The sequence below is a fragment of the Vombatus ursinus genome, unplaced genomic scaffold, assembly GCF_900497805.2.
Source record: "Vombatus ursinus unplaced genomic scaffold, bare-nosed wombat genome assembly UNPS02014801.1, whole genome shotgun sequence".
Lineage (NCBI taxonomy): Eukaryota > Metazoa > Chordata > Mammalia > Diprotodontia > Vombatidae > Vombatus > Vombatus ursinus.
Genome location: NW_020954579.1, coordinates 17,862,945 through 17,883,913, shown reverse-complemented (window position 1 = coordinate 17,883,913; position 20,969 = coordinate 17,862,945). Strand labels below are relative to the sequence as shown.

General features: G+C 41.2%; 1 protein-coding gene across 1 annotated transcript in view; it reads right to left on the bottom strand.

Annotated features, from left to right (window-relative positions):
- The window catches only part of SDK2 (sidekick cell adhesion molecule 2), a 449,888-nt gene that overhangs the window by 183,831 nt on the left and 245,088 nt on the right, over nucleotides 1-20,969 (bottom strand). Inside the window, exon 3 of the mRNA XM_027873081.1 lies at nucleotides 6,199-6,305. Within this exon, the coding sequence (XP_027728882.1) occupies nucleotides 6,199-6,305 (107 nt within the window). The remainder of the gene's footprint in view (nucleotides 1-6,198; nucleotides 6,306-20,969) is intronic.

The following is a 20,969-nucleotide window of genomic DNA, read 5'->3' as shown; positions in this document are numbered from 1 at the left end:
CAAACAACAACAACAACAACAACAACAACAACAACAACACATTCAATATATTTGCTAGGGCTCTTTTTCTCTTCAAAACAGAGTAGCTAATATATTTTTAACTTACCTTAATCATAACTTCAACCTTCGAAAAATGAAGTTACACATAAACAAAAGGAACTTTTGTTTTTGACTTGATTCTTACCAATAAGAATAATAATTAGCATTTATAAGTTATTTTTAGGGTTGCAAAGTGCTTTTCAAAAATTATCTCATTTGATCCTCACAACAACCTTGGGAGGTAGGTGCCATTTTTATTACCAGTTAGGGATGAGGTAACTGAGGCAGACAGATTATATGACATGCTTAAGGTCACACAGCTAGTAAGCTTCTGAAGCTGAATTTGAACTCAGGTCTTCCTAACTCCCCCTCTAGCACACTCTCTCCATTTTGCCACCTTGCTTTGAGGAAGAATGAGCCTCTGGAGTAGAAATGATGGGAGAGGTAAGGGGAAAAATGATTATCCCAACATAGATTCTGTGATAGAGGAGAGGAAAGCTGGGAGTAGTCTGACATACATCACATATTTTGGAAGTGTATTTGGAGAAAAGATCTCATGGTAGTACCCCATGGTCTGAAATTCTAGCAGGGAAGACATCCCAGGAATAACGAGAAGCTCTCAGCAATGAAATGCTGAAGAAATAAAGAAATAATTCTGATGGGGAAGATTGTTTAAAGAAAGCAATGTGGATGCCTTGGGAACTCACCAATCAACTTAGAGTTTTAAAACACATATTTGGAAAATGAAAGTTAGATCAGGTTGTGAAAGATGTGCACAAAACCATGGCATCGTCCTGTAAGATAGTTTCAGGGGTGCTCAAGCTTAAAATGAACTGAGGTCAATGAGAAAGGCTAAAAGAGGAGTTTTTAAACTTTTTTTTTGACAGTGAAAAAAATGATACTTTATTTTGGACTCAGAGTGTTCATCAGTTCTCTCTCTCTGGAGGTGGATGGCATGTTTTACCATGAGTCCTTTGGAACTGTCTTGGGTCATTGTATTGATCAGAATAGCCAAGACTTTTAGTTGTTCATTGTTACAAAATTGCTGTTACCATATACAATGATCTCCTGGTTCTGCTCACTTCATTCTGCATCAGTTCATATAGGTCTTCCCAGGTAAAAAGATATTTTTTAAAGGCTATATTGTGCTTCACCCCAGACTATATTGGGTGAAAGAGAAGTACTAAAGAAGGATAGGGGGGCAGCTAGGTGGCACAGTGGATAGAGCACCAACCCTAGAGTCAGAAGGACCTGAGTTCAAATCCTCAGACACTTGACACTAGCTATGTGACCCTGAGCAAGTCACTTAACCCCAGTTACCTCACAAAGAAAAAAAAAAGAAGAAAGAAGAAAGAAAGAAGGATAGGAATACTTTTCAGAGTGGACAGGATAATGATAACTGACGCCACTTGACTCTTCTGTAGTTTTGTTTTCTCTGATAAGGAGAATGATCTTTGAACTGGAAATGATAGAACAAATTGGTTTAACAAGATGATACCCACTCTCTCTTACCATAGAGATAGAGTAGGAGAGCACTTAGCTGTCATTGATGAGTTCAAGTGACCAAAGCCAGATGGACTGTGTTCCTGAGTCCTGAAAGAGCTGGCAGATATGACTGGTGAGCCAGCCACTCTTGATGACCTTTGAAATAATTGTGGAGAATGGGAAAGATATAAGGGATTGGAGGAGGACAAATAAATGTCTTGGTTTCAAAGAAAGGAAGAGAATAGAGCTAGAGGTCAGCAAACTAGAGGTCAGCAAACTAGACTTAGATCCCTGGCAACTGTCTAGAACATCTCATTAAAGGAAGAGGAAATGGTGATCTCAAAGCACAAAGTGAACCACTCAGACAAAGAAATAGCCACCCAACAATGTAACATAATAGCTTGCAGAGAGTGTTCATGCTTAACTACTCTCTGGGTTAGCTTACTCACTCCAACCTACCCTCACACCAGCAGGTCTAGGTTCCCAGAGAAAGATCACCACTATATGCTTACACTCAAACTCTCTTAGAGCACTAGGAAATAATACTAATAATACTAATAAAAGGAACTGTACTCATGGCTCTAGCCCTTGAGTTCCCACCAATACATTCTGCATCCCCAGATTAAGAATAAGTTATACCAGACTAACTTCATTTTCTTTTTTGATTGGGTTACTAGATCAATACATCATGAGGAAATGGTATACATATAGTCTGCTTGGATTTTAGAAAAGCATTTAACAAAGTCTCTCATGCTGTTTTTGTAGAAAACATATATGTGGGTTAGACTATAGTACAATTCAGTAGATTCAGAACTGGATAAATGGTCAGATCCAAAGAGTCGCCATTAATGGTTCAATGTTAACTTGGGAGGAAGTCTCCAATGGAATGCTTCAGTTTCTGCGATAGGAAAGAAGGAGGCATCTCCTATGTGCCAGGTATTGTGCTAAATGCTATCCAAAATTACCTCAGTTGATTCGCATAACAACTATGAGAGGTAGGTGCTATTATGATGATCCACATTTTAGAGTAGAGGATACTGAGGCAGACAGAGCATAAGTGACTTGCCCAGGGTCACACAGCTAGTAAATGCCTGAGGCTAGACCTGAAATCAGATCTTTCTGACTCCCAAGTCCAGTAATTTATCTACTTCACCACCTAGCTGGTTTTGTGCTGTTTCATATTTTTATTAATGACTTTGGTAAGGGCATAGGTGGTATGCTTATCAAATTTGCAGATGAAACAAAACAGGGAGCGATATGTTATACACTGGATGATAGGATTAAAAAAATAGCAGACTAGAATATTGGGTTGCATTAATAATATGTCATTTAATAGGAAGAAATGTATAATTTGACATTTGGTTCAAATAATCAACTTCACAAAAAAAATTGGGGAGGTGTCACTAGACAGCAGGTTGATAAGATCTGGGGTCTTTAGTTGGCTGCAAACTTAATATTAGTCAAGAGTGTGATGTAATAGCCAAAGAAGCTAATGTAATCTTAGGCTGAATTAAGAGGGGACTAATTCTGGACTAGAGAGGTGACAGTCCCACTTGACATTGCCCTGGTTAGACTTCATCTGAAACATGGTATTCAGTTCTGGGTACCATGTTTTAGGCAGCTAGGTAATGCTGTAGTGGATAGAGTACCAAGCCTGGAGTCAGGAAGACTCATTTTCCTGAGTTCAAATCTGGTCTCAGACATTTACTAGCTCTGTGACCCTGGGCAAGTCACTTAACCTTGTTTGCCTCAGTTTCTTCCGTAAAATAAGCTGGAGAAAGAAATGGCAAACCACTCCAGTATCTCTGCCAAGAAAACCCCAAATACGGTCACAAAAAACAAGTGAACACCACCACCACCACCACCACCACCATGTTTTAAGAAGCACATTGATGACCTGGTGGGCATCCAGAAGAGAAGAATCAGGAAGGTGACTGGAGATCACCTCATAGAGAAAAAGAAATGGGATAGACTTAGGGAGACTATGACAGCTCTCTTCAATTATGTTAAAGGCTAACATAGAAAATGATCCACTTTGGTAAACTGTAATTGCTCCAAAGGAGAGCCCCCCAAAGAGCTTGAAGGCCTCTGTGGTACTATTGATAGCTCCTAACCCCTCACCCATAAGAAGAGGCAAAGTGGGAGGGACATAGCTGGTGGTTGGATGAGGTAGGCAGAGGAAATTGAGCCTAGGGCAAAAGCAACTGGTTATTGGCCTGGGACTGGTTCAGGATATGGGGGTAGTCAAACTGTGGTAGGGAACCAGTGGAGGGCTGTCAGACTGTGAGGAGTGAGAGTTTGCTGTGGGGAATAACCGTGCTCCCCCTTATCATATTAGTACCCTGGTTGTCCTTCATTTCCCTGTTCTAGTTATGATTGTGCCTGTCAGACTGGCCCCAGAGAGAAGAACTAGGAAAAATGAGTAGAAATTGTATATTTAGGCTCCATTAAGGAAAAACCCAACAAACAGAACTAACCAAAAGCTTAAAAGGCCACAGGATCATAAGGTCATAGATTTAGAAGTAGAAGAGAGCTTAGAGGTCATTGATTCTAATCCTCTTGAGGCCCAGAGGTTAGATATAACTTGCTCAGGGTCACTCAGCCATTAAGTATCCAAGGGCAGTTTCTCCTTCATTTGAAGTCTTTAGTCACAGGCTGGATGACTCTTTGTTGAGTATAGTATAGAGGGAGTTCTTGTTCAGGTATGATTTGTACTAGAGGACTTTTAAGGTCTTTTCCATCTCTGAGATTCTGTGATTCTTCTCTTGGGAGGGACTCTTTCCTGCATACTAGAAGCTTCAGAGATGAGGTCTTTGTCCAAGGTAACGGAAAGAAAGGGACAGAGGCTGGTTCCCTGAGCAATGATGGCAAACAGGGGGCAGGAGACACAGCTGCTGAATTCCCAATTGCAGCACTAAAGAGAAGCATTTCAGTTAGAATAGCAGGAACATCAGACCAAATACTCTTCTTTTTTTTTTTTTCTCCTTGACATGGAGTAGAAAATGACTCGCTGAAGGACCGTTGTTCTCTTCCAGAGTCTCTTCCAGAAATAGCAAGCTCCCTGTTCCTAATTTCCTATGAGCTAAGTCTTGGAACAGACTTCCCTGGCAGGCTTGGCTCAAAAGGATCTTTCCACACACATGCACACATGTACACAGGTTGACACATTCATATGCATTAACTCACCCTCTCTCTCTCTTTCTCCTCCCTCTCTTTTTTCTTTTTCTTTCTCTCTTTTATCTATATCTATTGATATATCCAGATCTATCTCTTCCCCCTCCCTTCTTCCTTTTCTTGCTCTCTACCTCCTTCCCTTCCTCCCTCCCCTCCCTCTTTCCTTCCTTCCATCCTTCCTTCCTTCCTCTGTCTCTCTCCCCCCTCCTCTCTCTGCCCCCCCACCCTCTTTCCTTCTGTCTCCCCCTTTTCCTCAACACTCCCCTGCCTCACTGATGGGTGCAAGTCAACAAGCTCAATGATGCTGCACAGAAGCCACTCAGGTTATACTGACAGCCACCTGAAATCCATCATTTTAATTCTGGGCATTTCCACCTTTTGTAATAAGTTGAGGTGCCTTAGTGCTGATTTATGGTCCATTTTTTATTACAGTTGTTGCCCACAATTATTCTAAGCTCTCTTTGCTTGACTTGGAGTTTTCTTTTGAATCAGTCTCCCTTCCTTCAGAGTAGTTCACTTTTGCCTATGTTATACCAGAGGTAGATGTCTGCTGTAGAACAGTGATTCAATTTTCCCATTTCATGGCCCACCCAGGCGCTTGTACTAGGATCCTCAAGCTTCACAAAAAGTCCTTTCATGAAGGACTCTACTCCTCCCTCCACACCAGACTCAGCTTACAGGTAAGGGTCTGTCTTGGCACAGAAAGAGATCTTCACAGTGAGAATGACAGGGATAAAAGGCTGGAAAAGCAAAAGGAAGGCTATCTCATCCTAGCTGCATCAGCAAATTCTGTTTGTTTTGAGTACCATCAAATGACTGCCAGAAATGATGAAACTCTAGTCCTTGGGTCTTTTTTGGAGCTCTCCCATAGCATTCCCCAGCAGTTTGGAAAACTGCCAGTGGAAGGGAAGGTCAGAGGATCTAGAGATGGATATAGTAGCTCAGAGGTCATCTAGTCTAACCCACTCCCTTTTATAGAAATGGAAACTGAGGCCCAGGGAAGTTAAGTGACTTGGCTAAGGGCAACCAGGTGATAAGGGAGATGACTAAGTTACTCAGTAAAGACTTGACCAATGCTATCATTCTGTTAAGGAATACCTATTCCAGGAGATTAAATGGTATCCATTAGCGAGATCCACCCCCTGGGTCCCACTCCTCCCCCATCCCCAGGTATTCATTTAAGGTCACAGAGAAAGCTATGGTATTGGCTGGGCTGGGAGATACAAAAGACAGAGTTGAATCAATCCACAGAGGATGAAAATGAACTTATATTACAGCAAGTGAGATTTAGGTTAAATATCAGGAAAATTTTCGGACTTGAAGGACTATGAAACATAAAAAGGAGGCCAAGTGGAGGCTTTGTCTTTTCTCTTTCAAGCAAAGTTGAGGAGAACCTCGATGTGATGATCTGAAGGTAGTTCTCTTGGGTTTGTAGAGAGGCAGATGACTTTGAGGTATCCTTCTCTACCCTTGCCAAAGAGTCTTTCCAATTCTACTCACATGCCACCTGGACTTCTGTTTGCCTTTGCAGCAGGGCACCCATCCGGTTGCGTACAATGCAGCGGTAGAACCCAGCATGAGTACGGTCCAGGCTGGTGATCATGTACCTTCAGGAGAAAAGACAAGGATAGAGTCAGATGGTTTCAGTGATACTGTCAGATGAGCGGAAGTCCACTGATGAGGACCCCGGATGGTGAGACATCAACACAATAAACACAACCTCTACCATGTGCCTACTATATGCAAAGCACTTAAATGCTATCAGGAGGGCACTTTGCTCTTCTCTGTCTATTGTATGGGGTCTGGTTCTTCTTGGTTAGGGGTCTTGGGCTGGGAGAGAAGAGACTCACCTATTATTGGGGTGGGATGCTCCCAAAGAGATAGCTGGGTGGCATATTGAACTTTGAGTCAGGAAGATCTGAGTTCAAATCCATATTCAGATACTTACTAGCTGTGTGATCTGGGCAAGTCATGTCTGCCTCAGTTTCTTCATAATAATATTTTGTTCAGTAGTTTTTCAGTTATGTCTGACTCTTTGTGACCCCATTTGGGGGTTTCTTGGCAGAGATATTGGAGTGGTTTGCCATTTCCTTCTCCAGCTCATTTTATAGATGAAGAACTGAAGCAAACGAAGTCAAGTGACTTGCCTAGGGTCACACAGCCTTATCTGAGGATAGATTTGAACTCAGGAAGATGAGTCCACTGTACTCTATCCACTATACCATCTAGCTACCTCCATAATAATGTATCATAATATATGATATATGCATATACTAAATATATATGCACCTATATTATGATCTATGTATAGATTATAATAGACTTACAGGATTGTGGTGAGGGTCAGATGAGATAAGATCTACAAATTGCTTAAAACAATGCCTAGCACATAGTAGGTATTTATTACATGTTCATCCTCCCCTTCCTTCCTTCCCTAAAAGACAATTAAGAATGTATCTAGTAGCTTATGGAATGATGTATACTTATATGCAAGGGGAGTTGTAACACTTTGGCCTCAGGCCCTGGAAGCCCTGCCCAGTAGTCTGACATCCTAGGCATCTGTCTGTTATATTGGGCGGATGTTGTCCCACCTTGCCCATCATTTATCCAGCAAAGCAATGAGTGGATGTCTTTCAGCCGTCAGACAGAGAAGTGCTCAGTAAATATTAATTGATGATGTTAGGTGACAAGAGAAAAAGTATTTGAATATTTCTCAAAATGCTTTACATCCTTAGAACTTGGGTAAATCTGTGGTGGATTTGTGTAAAAGCAGAGAGAATCTTTTCAATAATATTTGCTGGCTTTCTCCCTTGTGACTAACTTCAGATCAGGAAAGATCCCTTAGGAGACAGCCCCTGAGAAAGTTTATGTCACCAAAGGTGTAGCAGAGATTCCCTTAAGACCAACAGTGGAAGAATTAACATGAAATAGGCTGTCTCTGCTAAGGAGGGCTATTAACTATCATCCCAAGTAGGGCAGGATAAACCCTAACAGAGTCCAAATCCATCATTTTACAGATGAGGAAACTGAGGCTTAGAGAGGGAGAGGGACTTGGTCAAGGTCACACAGTGGATTATAATTTGGACTTGAATCAAGTCTCTTGACTCTTAGCCCTTTCACTGCTTCTCCCTAAGTGGAGATCTACTCAGCCAGGCCTGTTTCTTAGGCTTTCTGTGAGTGAATGCTAAGGGTGCTCTTGTCCAGGCAGGAGAATACAGAATTATTTGGCAGCCAGAGCACCTTATCGCTGCCTTCTGTTCCAGCCCTTATCTCTCCTCAGCTCCCATGCACAGTAGATGATCAGAAGATAGGCAGGTTGCCTGGGCTTATTCAAAATTTCCTCTTTTCTCCTTTGACCAGGCAGCTCTATCCCTGAGGCCTTTCATGGGGGCTTGATGCTGTCCCTCCCCCAGCAGCTTTCACTAGGAATGAACTTGCCAAGAGATGTATAGTTTCTTGGAGATGAGGTGCCATGGTGACTGTGTTTGGGAAACGGCTTGGTGCTGCTAACGGGATGTGGAGAGAGGGTGTGGGTGGAAATACTCTAATACTTGAAACCGAATCAAGTTCGAAAAAGTGCCAGGAACTTAGAGGTTCTGTATTGATGCTGTTGATATATGACTCTAATGAAATTTTAATAGAAGCATATTTGCTTGGAAGAATCAACCTCTATATTGCCGATAAGATGAAAAACTCCAGGCCCCTTACCAGGAGCCAGAAACAATGGTAATACCTGTTTTCGTGACTTTGCTTCCTTAACTTTCTTTACTCATCCCAGACTGGAAACTGGTGGTGTGGGGAAATGACACTGACCTCCCCAGCTCCAGTACGGAGAGGTTAAGAGTATAATTGGCCTTCTTAGGGCCATCCTCTCTTCTCTTCCACTTAGCATCGTAGATTTAGAGCTGGAAGCTACTTCTGACACAATCTAGTCCAAAGCCCTCATTTCAGAGATGGGAAAACTTGGGCCTAGAAAGTTTAAGTAGATTTGCCTAAGGTCACCCAGATATTAAGTGGCAGAGCTAGGGTATGAATCTCTGACTCCAAATCCAGCCCTCTTGCTAGTGGGTCACACCTTCTTCCAACCATCCTCCTCTCAGGCTTGCACCTCTAGTCTTTCTTCACTCTGAGCCCATTTCTCTTTCCTACATGTTCTCTCTGCCTCTGAGGTCTATTTCTGGCCTGGTAGACAAGATTATTTAAAGTAACAGCTACCACCCACTACCTTCCTCACTAAAGCAAATTCTCTGGATTCAACCCAAAGTGCAACCCTCCCCTCCCCCAGCTTCCAGAGGGTGGGGAAGAAACATTTGGCCAACATGGCAGTTTGCAAATATAAATTACCATATTCATGCCAAGTAATAAAAATAATAATCCTGATTATACTCAGAAGCTCCCTGCTGGGTCAAAGGGGACACATTTAGCACACAACCTTGCTAAAGCTGACTCAGGAAGGGAATTTCACTTCTGGCAAAGAGCACCAGGGCTATGGGAAGAATCCATCCTAGCTAGGTGGTACAGTGGATGGAGTACCAGGCCTGGGATCAAGAGACCTGAGTTCAAATATGGTCTTAGACATTTAGGGAGCTGTGAGACTTTGGGCAAGTCATTTAACCTGTTTGCCTCAGTTTCCTCCTTTGTAAAATGGGGAGAATAATAGTATCTACCTCCCAGTGTTTTTGTGAGGATCAGATGAGATGATAATCATAAAAACCTTAACACAGTGTCTGGCATATTCAGGCAGTTGTTTTTCAGTCATGTCCAACTCTGCATGACCCCATTTGGGGTTTTCTTGGCAAAGATACTGGAGTAGTTTGTCATTTACTTCTCCAGCTCACTTTACAGATGGAGAAGTTGAGGCAAACAGGGTTAAGTGACTTGCCCAGGGTCACACAGCTAGTAAGTATCTTTTTTTTTTTTTACACATTATAGCTTAGCTTTTGCCTCTTCACTGCAGATATACAGACATCTTTGCCCAACAAGTCTTTCAGTCCATTCTTTTGCCTCCAAGAAGAAGTGAATTGCTTCTCTCTGGACTTCAATGGAGATGCTACATGTCTTGGTTATGGAACAGCTTCTATGTTGATCTTCTTATCGATAGGGAATTCTTACGACTAACCTGAATCTCTCACCCACCAATTTGAGTTAATTTCCCTTATCCTGCCCTATATGAGAATGGAATAATGGGACCTCTCTTAGTTACCATGTTCAACAACCTTTCTTTGCCCCCATCTGCCTTGAGCCTCCATTCATAGCCATCTCATACTTGAAATTCTGTCCTCTCTTGGCTTTTTTGAAGCTGAGCTCTCCTGGTTCACCTCCTACTTCTGTGTACTCCTTCCGTCTCCTCTGTCTCTCCTTCTTTAATGTCCCCTCCATCCCCATGGAGGTGTCTCTAAGGCTTCTGACCTTAGCCCTCTTATCAACTCTCTTTGGGTAGCAACTTCCAAGTCTAGCTTCAACTTTTCTCTTAAGCTCCAATTCCACATCTCAAAATATATCCCAGATTCTCCCACCTGGTTGTCCAAACCATTATTCTCCCAGTTACTCAGGCTCAAAATCTTGCTTCTCCCAAACTCCACAATTGTCAGTGCTTGTATTTCCCTAACAGTAATGACTTTGTATAGATTTGGGTATTTTGTGTGCATACCAGAAGCACTCAAGCTCCTTGAGCTCCACTGCCACCTCAAACATAACAGAAGATAAAAAAAATAGTGAATTGGAGTTGTCTTCAATCTCTCCCTGTCTTTCACTGTGCATGTTAATTCAGTGGCCATTGATTCTACTTCTGTAGAGTCTCTCTCTTCTATTTCTTCCTTTCCATCCCATCAGGTCCCTATTTCTTCCTTCCTGGACCCTCATAATAGCCTCTTAACTGGTTGCTCTGACTCCAGTCTCTGCTTTTTTCAGTCTGTTGTACGTTTTCCTGCCAGAAACAGCTTAAACACTGACTTCATCATGTCGTTCCTCTGCTGCAAAACCTCTAGTAGCTCCCTAGTGCCCAAAGGGCAAAATCCAAACCTCGTCTAGAATTTAAGACTCCTACAATATGGGCTCTAACCGATGTGCCAAGCTGTATTTCTCACTGTTTCTTTCATGGACACTCCAGTCGTGACTTTTATTTATTCATAAAAATGTTAGAAAGTTATGTTAGCAGTTATATAGTCTAGTCCCCTCATTTTACGAGGGAGACAGCACAGCCTGATTGGATTATTCACTGCAAGCTGAACAAGGGCCCCACTTTGCCAGCTCGGCTCCTTTGCTTTCGCTGTTCCCTTTGCCTAGGATGCTATTCCCCTGCATTTTGCCTGCCTAAATCCTAAATCAGAGAGGCAAGACATAACAGATAGAGAACCAGATGTGGATTCAAGAAGATCCAATCGGATATTATGCTTACCTCTTCTGAACCCCTAGCATGAATATCTTTGTTTTGACACTTTTCAGTTCTGACTCTTTGTGACCCCTTTGGGGCTTTCTTGGCAAAGATCCTGGAATGGTTTGTCATTTCTTTTTTAGCCAATTTTCCAGATGGGGAAATTGAGGCAAACAGAGTGAAGTGACTTGCCCAGGGTCATATAGCTAGTAAGTGTCTGAGGCCAGATTTGAACTCAGGTCTCACTGACTCCAGGCTCAGCACTCTATCCACTGTGCCACCTAACTGCCCTCCTTTCATATCCCACCTTGTACTATATCAATCAATCAACAAACATTAGTAAGTGCTTGTTATGTGCCAGGCATTGTGCTAAGGGATGAAGATACAAACATGGAGTTAAACATATTAATAAAGTGGATTTGTTGGTAGGAAAATTTGATGAAACAGTAGGATGTTGGTGCAAGGCAGAAAGGCTTGAAGGGTATGGTTGTAGGGTTGTTGAGGGAAAAGAAAGGAAGCTCAGCAGGTTATGAAGTTATTAAGACATGGTCATTGTAAAAATTTTAATCAAGTGCTTAGGGTTAAGGTGAAAACACCCAAAAGTAGTTTGTGTATATTTGTGTATTTCTACTATTCCTCCTACTCTTTTGTAAGCTCCTTGAAAATAGCAACAGTATCCTATTCATTTTTGCATTTTCCTCACCTTATATGTAACGCAAACCCAATAATTATTTATTGAATAGAATTGAATCTGAAATCAGAATAGAGATTTAGTGGTGGAGCTTTAATCTCTGACCTACATATGGATTCCCCTCTATATTATATCATCATAAAATGTTGGATCTGGTAAGGACTTCAAGACGATCTTGACCAAAGTTCTGATATGCTATATAAACGTCAATTATCATCATCATCATTATCATCATCATCATCACTACTATTATTATTCCCTTTCTACCTCACTCCTGCTGAGCTCAAGTAATATCTATAGAGCAATTTAAGGGTATGCTGGTTAATATTTAATAACCAGGCTCTTTGAGAAAAAAAAATGTAGGCACACATACTTCTAAGTTTAATTTGCATTATTAACCTTTCTTAAGTCTAGACAATCAACAAAACAATCAAGCCTTGATTTGTAGACTGCCAATTTCTGAGGTATAAATGCTCATGCTAAAATCTTAACAATCAGCTCTCGGTAAGACAGTGAGAGCTGGCTCCAGCACACCCCTGAGAGGTCCCCAAAGTCCCAATCTAATGTTCTTTTCCATTGCTTTTCTAGAACTTAATAATGTGTGACATTTACATAGGGCCTTAATATTTACAAAATGCTTTACATCTATCACCTTCTTTTATCCTCATAAATAACCCTGTGAAAAAGGTATTCTAAATGTCCTCATTTTACAGATGAGGATACTGAGACTCATAAGGTTGTGACCTGCTTTACTTTCACATAGCTACTATGTTTTGGAGACAGGATTCTACTTCCAGCTTCCATAAGAGAAGGAAATCATGGAGGTTTTTTGGAGCATCTGGACTAGTAATGAAAACCAGGGTGTGAATATGGATGGAGAAAATTAGGGAAATTTGGGAGTAAGTGAGGGACTTTTGAATAGCAGTCTCCAGGTCATGACACTGGTACAGTTTTTACTCTAATGTTATGTGAAAGGTTGAAAGAATTGGAGAGTTATCAAGGATAATGAAAGAGGAGACAGAAGGATTTAGGAGAAAGGACCTGGAAGGAAAACTCAAGAAGGGAAAGGAGAAGGTAGTTGGCAAGACAGAGGCATGGTAAGTAAGAGAAGTCAAGTGGGCCAATTGTTGGGTTAAATATATTAAGACAGTGAACTGATTGATAGGAACATTTGTAGGATGTTGGTGCAAAGCAGAAGGAGATGAGGGATGTGTTTGTAGAGTTGTTGAGAGAAAGGGGGGGTTATGAAGTTTTTAAGGGGTGACCACTGACTATAAACATTTTAACCCAATGCTTAGAGTTAAAGAGAAAACATCCAAAGTATTTTGAAATTAAAACAAGGCTGATAATTTCAACTAGGATAGAACTTAGGGGAATTATGAAGTGATATTCACTCAGGGTGCTAAATATTTCTACCATAGTTCAGTGCTTCTTATATATGTTGCAAGTGTAGGCTTATTTCCCTTCTAAAGAAGAAGGCAAAGGGACTCTAGTAATGCCTTTAAACCCCAGGTTTTAAGGGATAATAAAGTCTGGCTCTCAAAGGAGCCAGAAGCAAGGCTTCAAAGGAGGAGAAAGTAACTGAGGGAGAGAAAGGCAGATCTTTGTCATGATGTTGGAGAATGGAGGAGTATTACACAGAGCAGAAGGAAAAGGAAGGGACAGTGAGCATCCAGGGCTCAAAAGGAGATTTGGGACTCTTCCTGAAGATGAGAGCTGGATGTTCTTAGGAGGAAGCAGCTTCTTGCCCTCTAAAGAATGAGATATGGAGCCACTGAAGCTATCAGGCAATCGGTCATTCAACCAAATTCAAAGGAAGAATCAGAGAACAGTCATATAATCGATGACTCCCTGCTCAGAGGTACTGAGGGAGGAATTCGTCCACATGATAATCACAACAGAGAACACAATAACTTCCCAGGCATGCATTCACGACAGAACAGAGACCCCACCCATACCACTCAAATGGGATGACAACAACACAACTGTGTGATGATACACAAAGGCATACTGCCACACAGTGCCAGAAAAAAACTTAAAAGGCATTGCCAGAGATCATGGGGTACAGGTTGGGTTTTCCCTCACTAATGCCCACGGAAGTCAAGGGATAAAGAAGACGAAATTTGATTTGAGAAGTGAAAAGCTGGCTAAGATTTTGGCTGAGAATGGGACTTGGACTTCTGGACCATGTTTTAAAAGACAGGAAGAGGGACAGCTAGGTGGTGCAGTGGATAGAGCACCAACCCTGGAGTCAGGAGGACCTGAGTTCAAATTTAGACTCAGACACTTACTAGCTGTTTGATCCTGGGCAAGTTACTTAACCCAATTGCCTCTAAGGAAAAAAAAAGATAGGAAGAGAGATTCTTGGGCAGAGAGTGAGTATACCTAACAAAGGCTTATGAGAATGTATATACTGGGTGTTGTAGGATCATAGATTTTATGTTGGAAGGGATCTTAGAGGTTAGCAAGTTGAACTTCCTTGTTTCACAGATGAAATCTCTGAATCCCTGGGAAGTGTAAGTGATTTGGTCAAAGGCACACAGCTAGTAAATGTGTGAGTCAGAATTTGAACCCATACATTTCTGACTTCAGGTCCAGGGCTCTAACCATTATACAATGATAATACTTCTAAATATAACACAAAATGCTTTACACTAAAAAGGATGGGAGAAGGAAAAGATTGCTTCCTTCAAAGAAGAATAGCATTTGAAACATCCTTAAGTTCACAGCAGACAAAATCCAAGAAATGAACCAGCAATAAGACTCTGGGTCCTTAATTATCTATACACAAATACTAAAGTTTAGGAATTAAGGAAGAGGAACTAGATTTCATCAGCCTAGCAACTCCCTCTACCAAACACATTAAGTGCCAGCCTGATTTTCTATAGGTTGTAGAAAGCAGGGAAACATGGCCAGTGTGGACTGTTATTGCTTCTGTAGCAACACCAAGTGTATACCTAGCCCATACCAACAGTCATATCCTCTCGTTAGAATGTAAGCTCCTTCTCCCTCCCACTCCCCAGTGAGGCAATCAGGGTTAAGTGATTTGCCCAGGGTCACACAGCTAGTATCATGTGTCTGAGGCCGGATTTGAACTTAGGTCCTCCTGACTCCTGGGCTGGTGCTGTTATCTACTGAGCCACCTCGCTGCCCAGAATGTAAGCTCCTTGAAGGTAGGGGCTGTTTCACTTCTTTCTTTATATCCTCAGTGCTTGGCACAATGCCATGCACATAGTCGATGCTTGGTAAATGTTTGTTGATCGAATCTCAGAGACTGTCAACTGAAAAATAATCTAATCTACAATTTACTTGACAAGTGATTCTCCTGCTTTTGCCTGAAGACCTTCAGTGAGGAGGAAACTCACTACTTAAAGTAGTCTATTCCACTTTGGGGAAATTGTAAGGAAGTTATTTCTTACACTAAGTCTAAATCTGCCTCTCCATAACCTCTACCCATCGCTCCTAGTTAAAAAAGTCTAATCCTTGGAGGGAAAGCTATGGCAAATCTGGACAGCATACTCAAAAGCAGAGACATCACCTTGCCAACAAAAATCCATATAGTCTAAGCTATAGGTTTTTCCTGTAGCAATGTATGGCTATGAGAGTTGGACTATAAGAAAAGCTGAGTGCTTTCAAACTGTGGTGCTGGAGAAGGCTTTTGAGAGTCCCTTGGACAGCAAGGAGATCAAATCAGTCAACGCTTAAAGAAATTAATTCAGGCTATTCACTGGAAGGTCAAGCTGAAGCTTAAATACTTTGGTCACATAATGAGAAGACGGGACTAGTTGGAAAAGACCTTGATGTTGGGAAAGATTGAAGGCGAAAGGAGAATGGGACATCAGAAGATGAGATGGATAGATGGTGTCATGGAAACAATGACCATGAACTTGGACAGACTTCAAGAGACAATGGGAAAATAGAAGGGCTTGGAATGCTATGGTCCATGGGGTTGTGTGACTGAACAATAAAATCCTCTCTTTCCTGTGAGAGTCCTTCAAAAACTGGAAAACAGCTGTAACATCCTCCCTAATTCTTCTCTTCCCCAGGCCACAGTCCCTGTTTTCTCTCTTACTAATAGTTGGTCCAAAGGCCAGGGACCAGCAGTATATAGTAGTCTCAGACCTATAGTCTGATAGTTTTGCTGTCCTTGATCATTCCTTGGGGTATAGAGGTTGAGTAATATGAGAGAAAAAGGGGAGGGGCCAAAATACTTTTTCTGCCTTTCCCCAAAAGAACTGATTTTTTTCTTTCTTTAACCCTACAGGACCTTGCTGGCTCAAACAAACCCACCTGCCCCAAGATGAGGAGTGAAGTTTGGGGTAGAGGGCAGGAGAGATAACAGGCTAAAACAGCAGGACTGATAATTGGATTCCAGGAGACAAGAGAGGCATAGGGGAGAAAATAACCACCTAACAAATGTGGCATCCTCACACCCACATGAGGGAAACACACAATGCCCTTTTTGGTTCTAGTTCTTGAATGTCACAGCTGATATTTAAAATGATTCTTACTCACATTAAATAAGATACTTCAATTCCACGAAGCTGTCAGGAGCTGATGCGGACACCAGAAATAATAGGCAGACTCTCCTTGTATTGTCCTCATTAATAAATCATATACCCAGAGATGTAGGCTGTGATGCACTCACACAGTACAGTGCATGCACCCACATGGACACACAAAACCACACATAAATGAGCACATACAGGTCCACACATGCAACATACACATACACTCAATCGATCATTCACAAAATCACACCAGCTTTTACTCTTTCACTCTCTTACCCATTGTTACAGACAAGCTCACTCAGATGCAAATAGAAAAAATGTACACAAGCATAAACTATGTGCATCAATGAATGAAAAAGCAGTTATTAAGTCCTAATTATATACAGAGCGCTGAGAAAACAAATAGAAAGTCAAGACAGTCCCTTCTCTCAAGGAGCTCACATCCTAATAGTGGGAGACCACCCATAGGGGAAGTTGTGGATACAAGTCAGATGGAAAGGTCCACACAGGTCCTAGGGTCTAGTAGCAGGTAATGACTTTCCTTTAATGTATTTCCACTGATAAAACCATATCTGTTAACTGATTTTGAAAATTTGACAGTGCCAAGGACTTTGGTGGTAAAAACTTGCATTTCTGTGTCTTCCAGGGAATTGCAGCACCCGTAGTAGCAGTTGCCAAGGAACATGAAGCTTTCTCCCCTAGGTGATGGCTGCAGGTAGTAGGCTGGAAGCAAGTTTAGTGTTCTTAGGGGTGGGAGGAGTAGGGAGGGATAGCTCTGCTCTTCCCAGAGCCCTTGAGTTTACCTGATCATTGGTGGCCACTGGTAGGTGGCTGGTCTTTTTTAAATTTTAATTAATTTATTTTGATTTATCAATAATCACTTCCATATACTTGTGAGTTTAAAGTTTTTCTCCCCCTCCTTCCCCACCACCCTCCCCAAGACGGCATACAATCTGATGTGGGCTATACATATACATTCCTATTAAACATATTTTCACATTAGTGAAGTTGTAAGTAAGAATTAGAACCAATAGGAGGAACCACCAGAAAGAGGAAACAAAACTCAACAGAGGAAAAAATAATAGTAAATAGTATGCTTCGATCTGCATTCAAACTCCATAGTTCTTTCTTTGGATGTGGATAGCATTTTCCATCATGAGGTCTTTGGAGATGCCTTAGATCCTTGTATTGCTGAGAAGGGTTAAGTTTATCAGTATTAGTCATCGCACAACATGGCTGTTATTGTGTACAACGTTCTCCTGGTTCTGCTCACTTCACTCAGCATCAGACCATACAAGTCTTTCCAGGTTTTTCCGAAGTCAGCCTGTTCATCATTTCTTATAGCACAGTAGTATTCCATTACATTCATATACCACAACTTGTTCAGCCATTCCCCAATTGATGGGCATCCTCTCAATTTCCAATTCTTTGCCTAGGTGGCTGGTCTTGGTGGTGGTAGGAATGATGGGCACCTCCTCTATAGGATTGCTTCCACTGGGGACTGGGGGTGGGGCTAGATTGTAAGGCAATCTGGTGGCTGGAGAGGAAGCAATGCTGTTACTTATCCTCAGGGTTCTTGGGCTCAGGGACGTAGGCTGTCCCTACCAGAATCAGTGGGGAGATGGAGGTCGAGGTGCTGGTGGCAATTTGACCTACCTGGTATATGCTATCACCTACCTGTCTCTGAGGGTGACTTACTGCTTCAGCTAGGCTAGCTTGCCTGCCCTGATGGATCTTCTTTTTTTCAGAAAAAATTATTTATTTTTTAAACATTGTTTTCTTCTAAATTTTGAGTTCCAAACTCTCTCCCTCCCTTCTACTCCTCTCCCACTCATTGAGAAGGCAGGCAAATGATATCAATTATACATGTGAAATCATCCAAATAGACTTCCATATTAGCCATTATTGCAAACAAAAGGTGAAAAAACCAAAAAAATGAGAAAATGATGCTTCAGTTCTGCACTTAAGAGTTTATTATTTCTCTCTCTGAAGGTGGATGGTGTTTTTTCATCATGAGTCTTCTGGAATTGTCTTGGATCATTCCATTGATCAGAGTAGCCAAGTCCTTTCACAGTTGATCATCATTACATCATCGCTGTTACTGTGCACAATGATCTCCCAGTTCTTTTCACTTCACTTTGCATCAGTCCATATAGGTCTTGCCATGTTTGTTTGTTTGTTTGTTTGTTTTGTAAACCACCTCCTTCATTATTTTTTTAAAATAGCACAACAGTACTACATCAAAATCATTTGCCACAACTTGTTCAGTTATTCCCTAATTGATGAGTATCCCCTCCTTTTCAACTCTTTGCAACCACAAAAAGAGCTGCTATAAATGTTTTTGTATATATAGATCCTTTTCCTTTTCCTTTGATCTCTTTGTAGTAAGACATAGTAGTGGTATTGCCAGATCATAGGGTATGTACAGTTTTGTGGGCATAGTTCCAAATTGTTCTCCAAAATGTTTGAATCAGGTCAAAACTCCACCAACAGTTTATTAGTGTACCTATTTTGCCTCATCCACTCCAGCATTTGTCATTTCTGAAAGGTGCGAGGTGATACCTAAGAGTTCTTCCAATTTGGATTTCTCTAATCCATAATGATTTAGAGAATGCATCATTTTCCCATATAAGAGTGTAAACAGTTTAATTTTATTGAGCCCCTTATGATTACTCTTTCATTTTTACCTTTTTATGATTGAGTCTTGTGTTTGAATGTCAAATTCTCTATTCACCTCTGCTGTTTTCATTAGGAATGCTTGAAAGTCCTCTAGTTCATTAAATCTCCCCCCACCCCATATTCTCTCTCCCAAGGATTATACTCAGTTTTGCTGGATAGGTTATTCTTGGTTGTAATCCTAGCTCCTTTGCCTTCCAGAAGATCATATTCCAAGCCCTCTGCTGTTAAATCTTGTGTGATCTTGACTGTGGCTACAAGATATTTGAATAGTTTCTGGATGCTTGCAATATTTTCTCCTCAAACTGGGAACTCTGAAATTTGACTAAAATATTCCTGGGAGTTTTCATTTTGAGATCTCTTTTAGGAGGTAGATTCTTTCAATTTCTATTTTACCCTCTCCATCTAAGATATTTGGGCAGTTTTCCTTGATAATTTCTTGAAATATGATGTCTAGACCCTTTTTTTGATCATGGCTTTCAGGTTGTCTGATAATTCTTAAATTATTTCTCTTCAATTTATTTTCTAGGTTAGCTTTTTTCCTGATGAGATATTTCACATTTTCTTTTCTTGTAAAAATTATTTTGACTTTGCTTTATTGTTTCTTGATGTCTCATGGAGTCATTAGCTTTAACATTTCCAATTCTAACTTTTAAGGAATTATTTTCTTCAGTGAACTTTTGTACCTCTTTTTTCCATTTGGCCAATTCTGCTTTTTAGTGAGTTCTTTTTTTCAGTGAATTTTTGTGCCTCTTTCACCATTAGGTAAATCCTATTTTTAAGGTGTTATTTTCTTCAGTATTTTTTGGTGCCACTTTTTACCAAGCTGTTAATTCTCTTTTCACAATTTTCTTGCATCATTCTAATTTCTTTTCCCAATTTTACCTCTATCACTCTTATCACTTTCTTTAACTCCTCCAGGAATTCTTATTGGGCTTGTGTCCAATTAGCATTCTTCTTTGAGGCTGTTTTTGTAGTTCTTTTCACATTATTGTCTGTCTTCTTCTGAGTTTGTTTTGATCTTCCCTGCTGCCATAGTAGTGTTCTATGGTCAAGTCCTTTTTTATTGTTTGCTCATTTCCCCAGCTTATTTCCTGACTTTGAATTTTATGTTAAAGTTGGGCTCTGCTCACCTCAGGATGAGTAGGCATTGCCCCAAACTTTGGGCTTTTTTGTGCTTCTGTTTCCAATGCCAGTTCTGGGTTTTTTTTGGTGCTTCCAAAATGTTGTGATACAGGGAGAGGTATGGTCACTGTCTCTCCTGGTCTGCACTCTGGTCTTTACTCAGAAAGGCCCCTGCTTCCTTACATGTGCAAGTGCTAGTGATTCTCTTGACCCTGGAATTGTGGCCAGCTTCCATGCTCTCCTGCAACTGTACGTGCTAGTGCTCCTCTCTGACCTGGAACTGTGACCCAGAACTACTTATAGGTAATAGAATTGCCAATCAGCATTGGTTGCACCCAGTGCCAGCCAAGGGTCCCCTGTAATCCCTTTCTGACCAGTAGTCAGATCTTCCCTTTACCAACTCTGGGCTGGGAGCTCCCAAAGCTGTTGCTGTTGTTGCAGTCACCTCCAAGGCCTGGTGCTGCCAAACTGTTATCTGGGCTGGCATCCATCCTGTCACAGACCTCTCCTGTTGACCTCCTAAATAGTTCTAGCCTGGAAAAAACATCTCATTCTAACCTCTTCTTGGCTCTGCCTCCAAATTTTGATTTGAAGAGTTATTTTAAAGTTGTTTGGAGGGAATGTTGGGATAGCTCAGCTGGGTGGGCATAGTTCCAAATTGCTCTCCAGAATGGTTGGATCAGTTCACAACTCCACCAACAGTGCATTAGTGTTCCAATTTTTCCCACATCTTTTCCAACATTTATCATTTTCCTGTTTGGTTGTGTTAGCCAATCTGATAGGTATGATGTGGTACCTCCGAGTTGTTTTGATTTGTATTTTTCTAATCAATAGTGATTTAGAGCATTTCTCATATGACTATAGATAGCTTTAATTTCTTTATCTGAGAACTGCC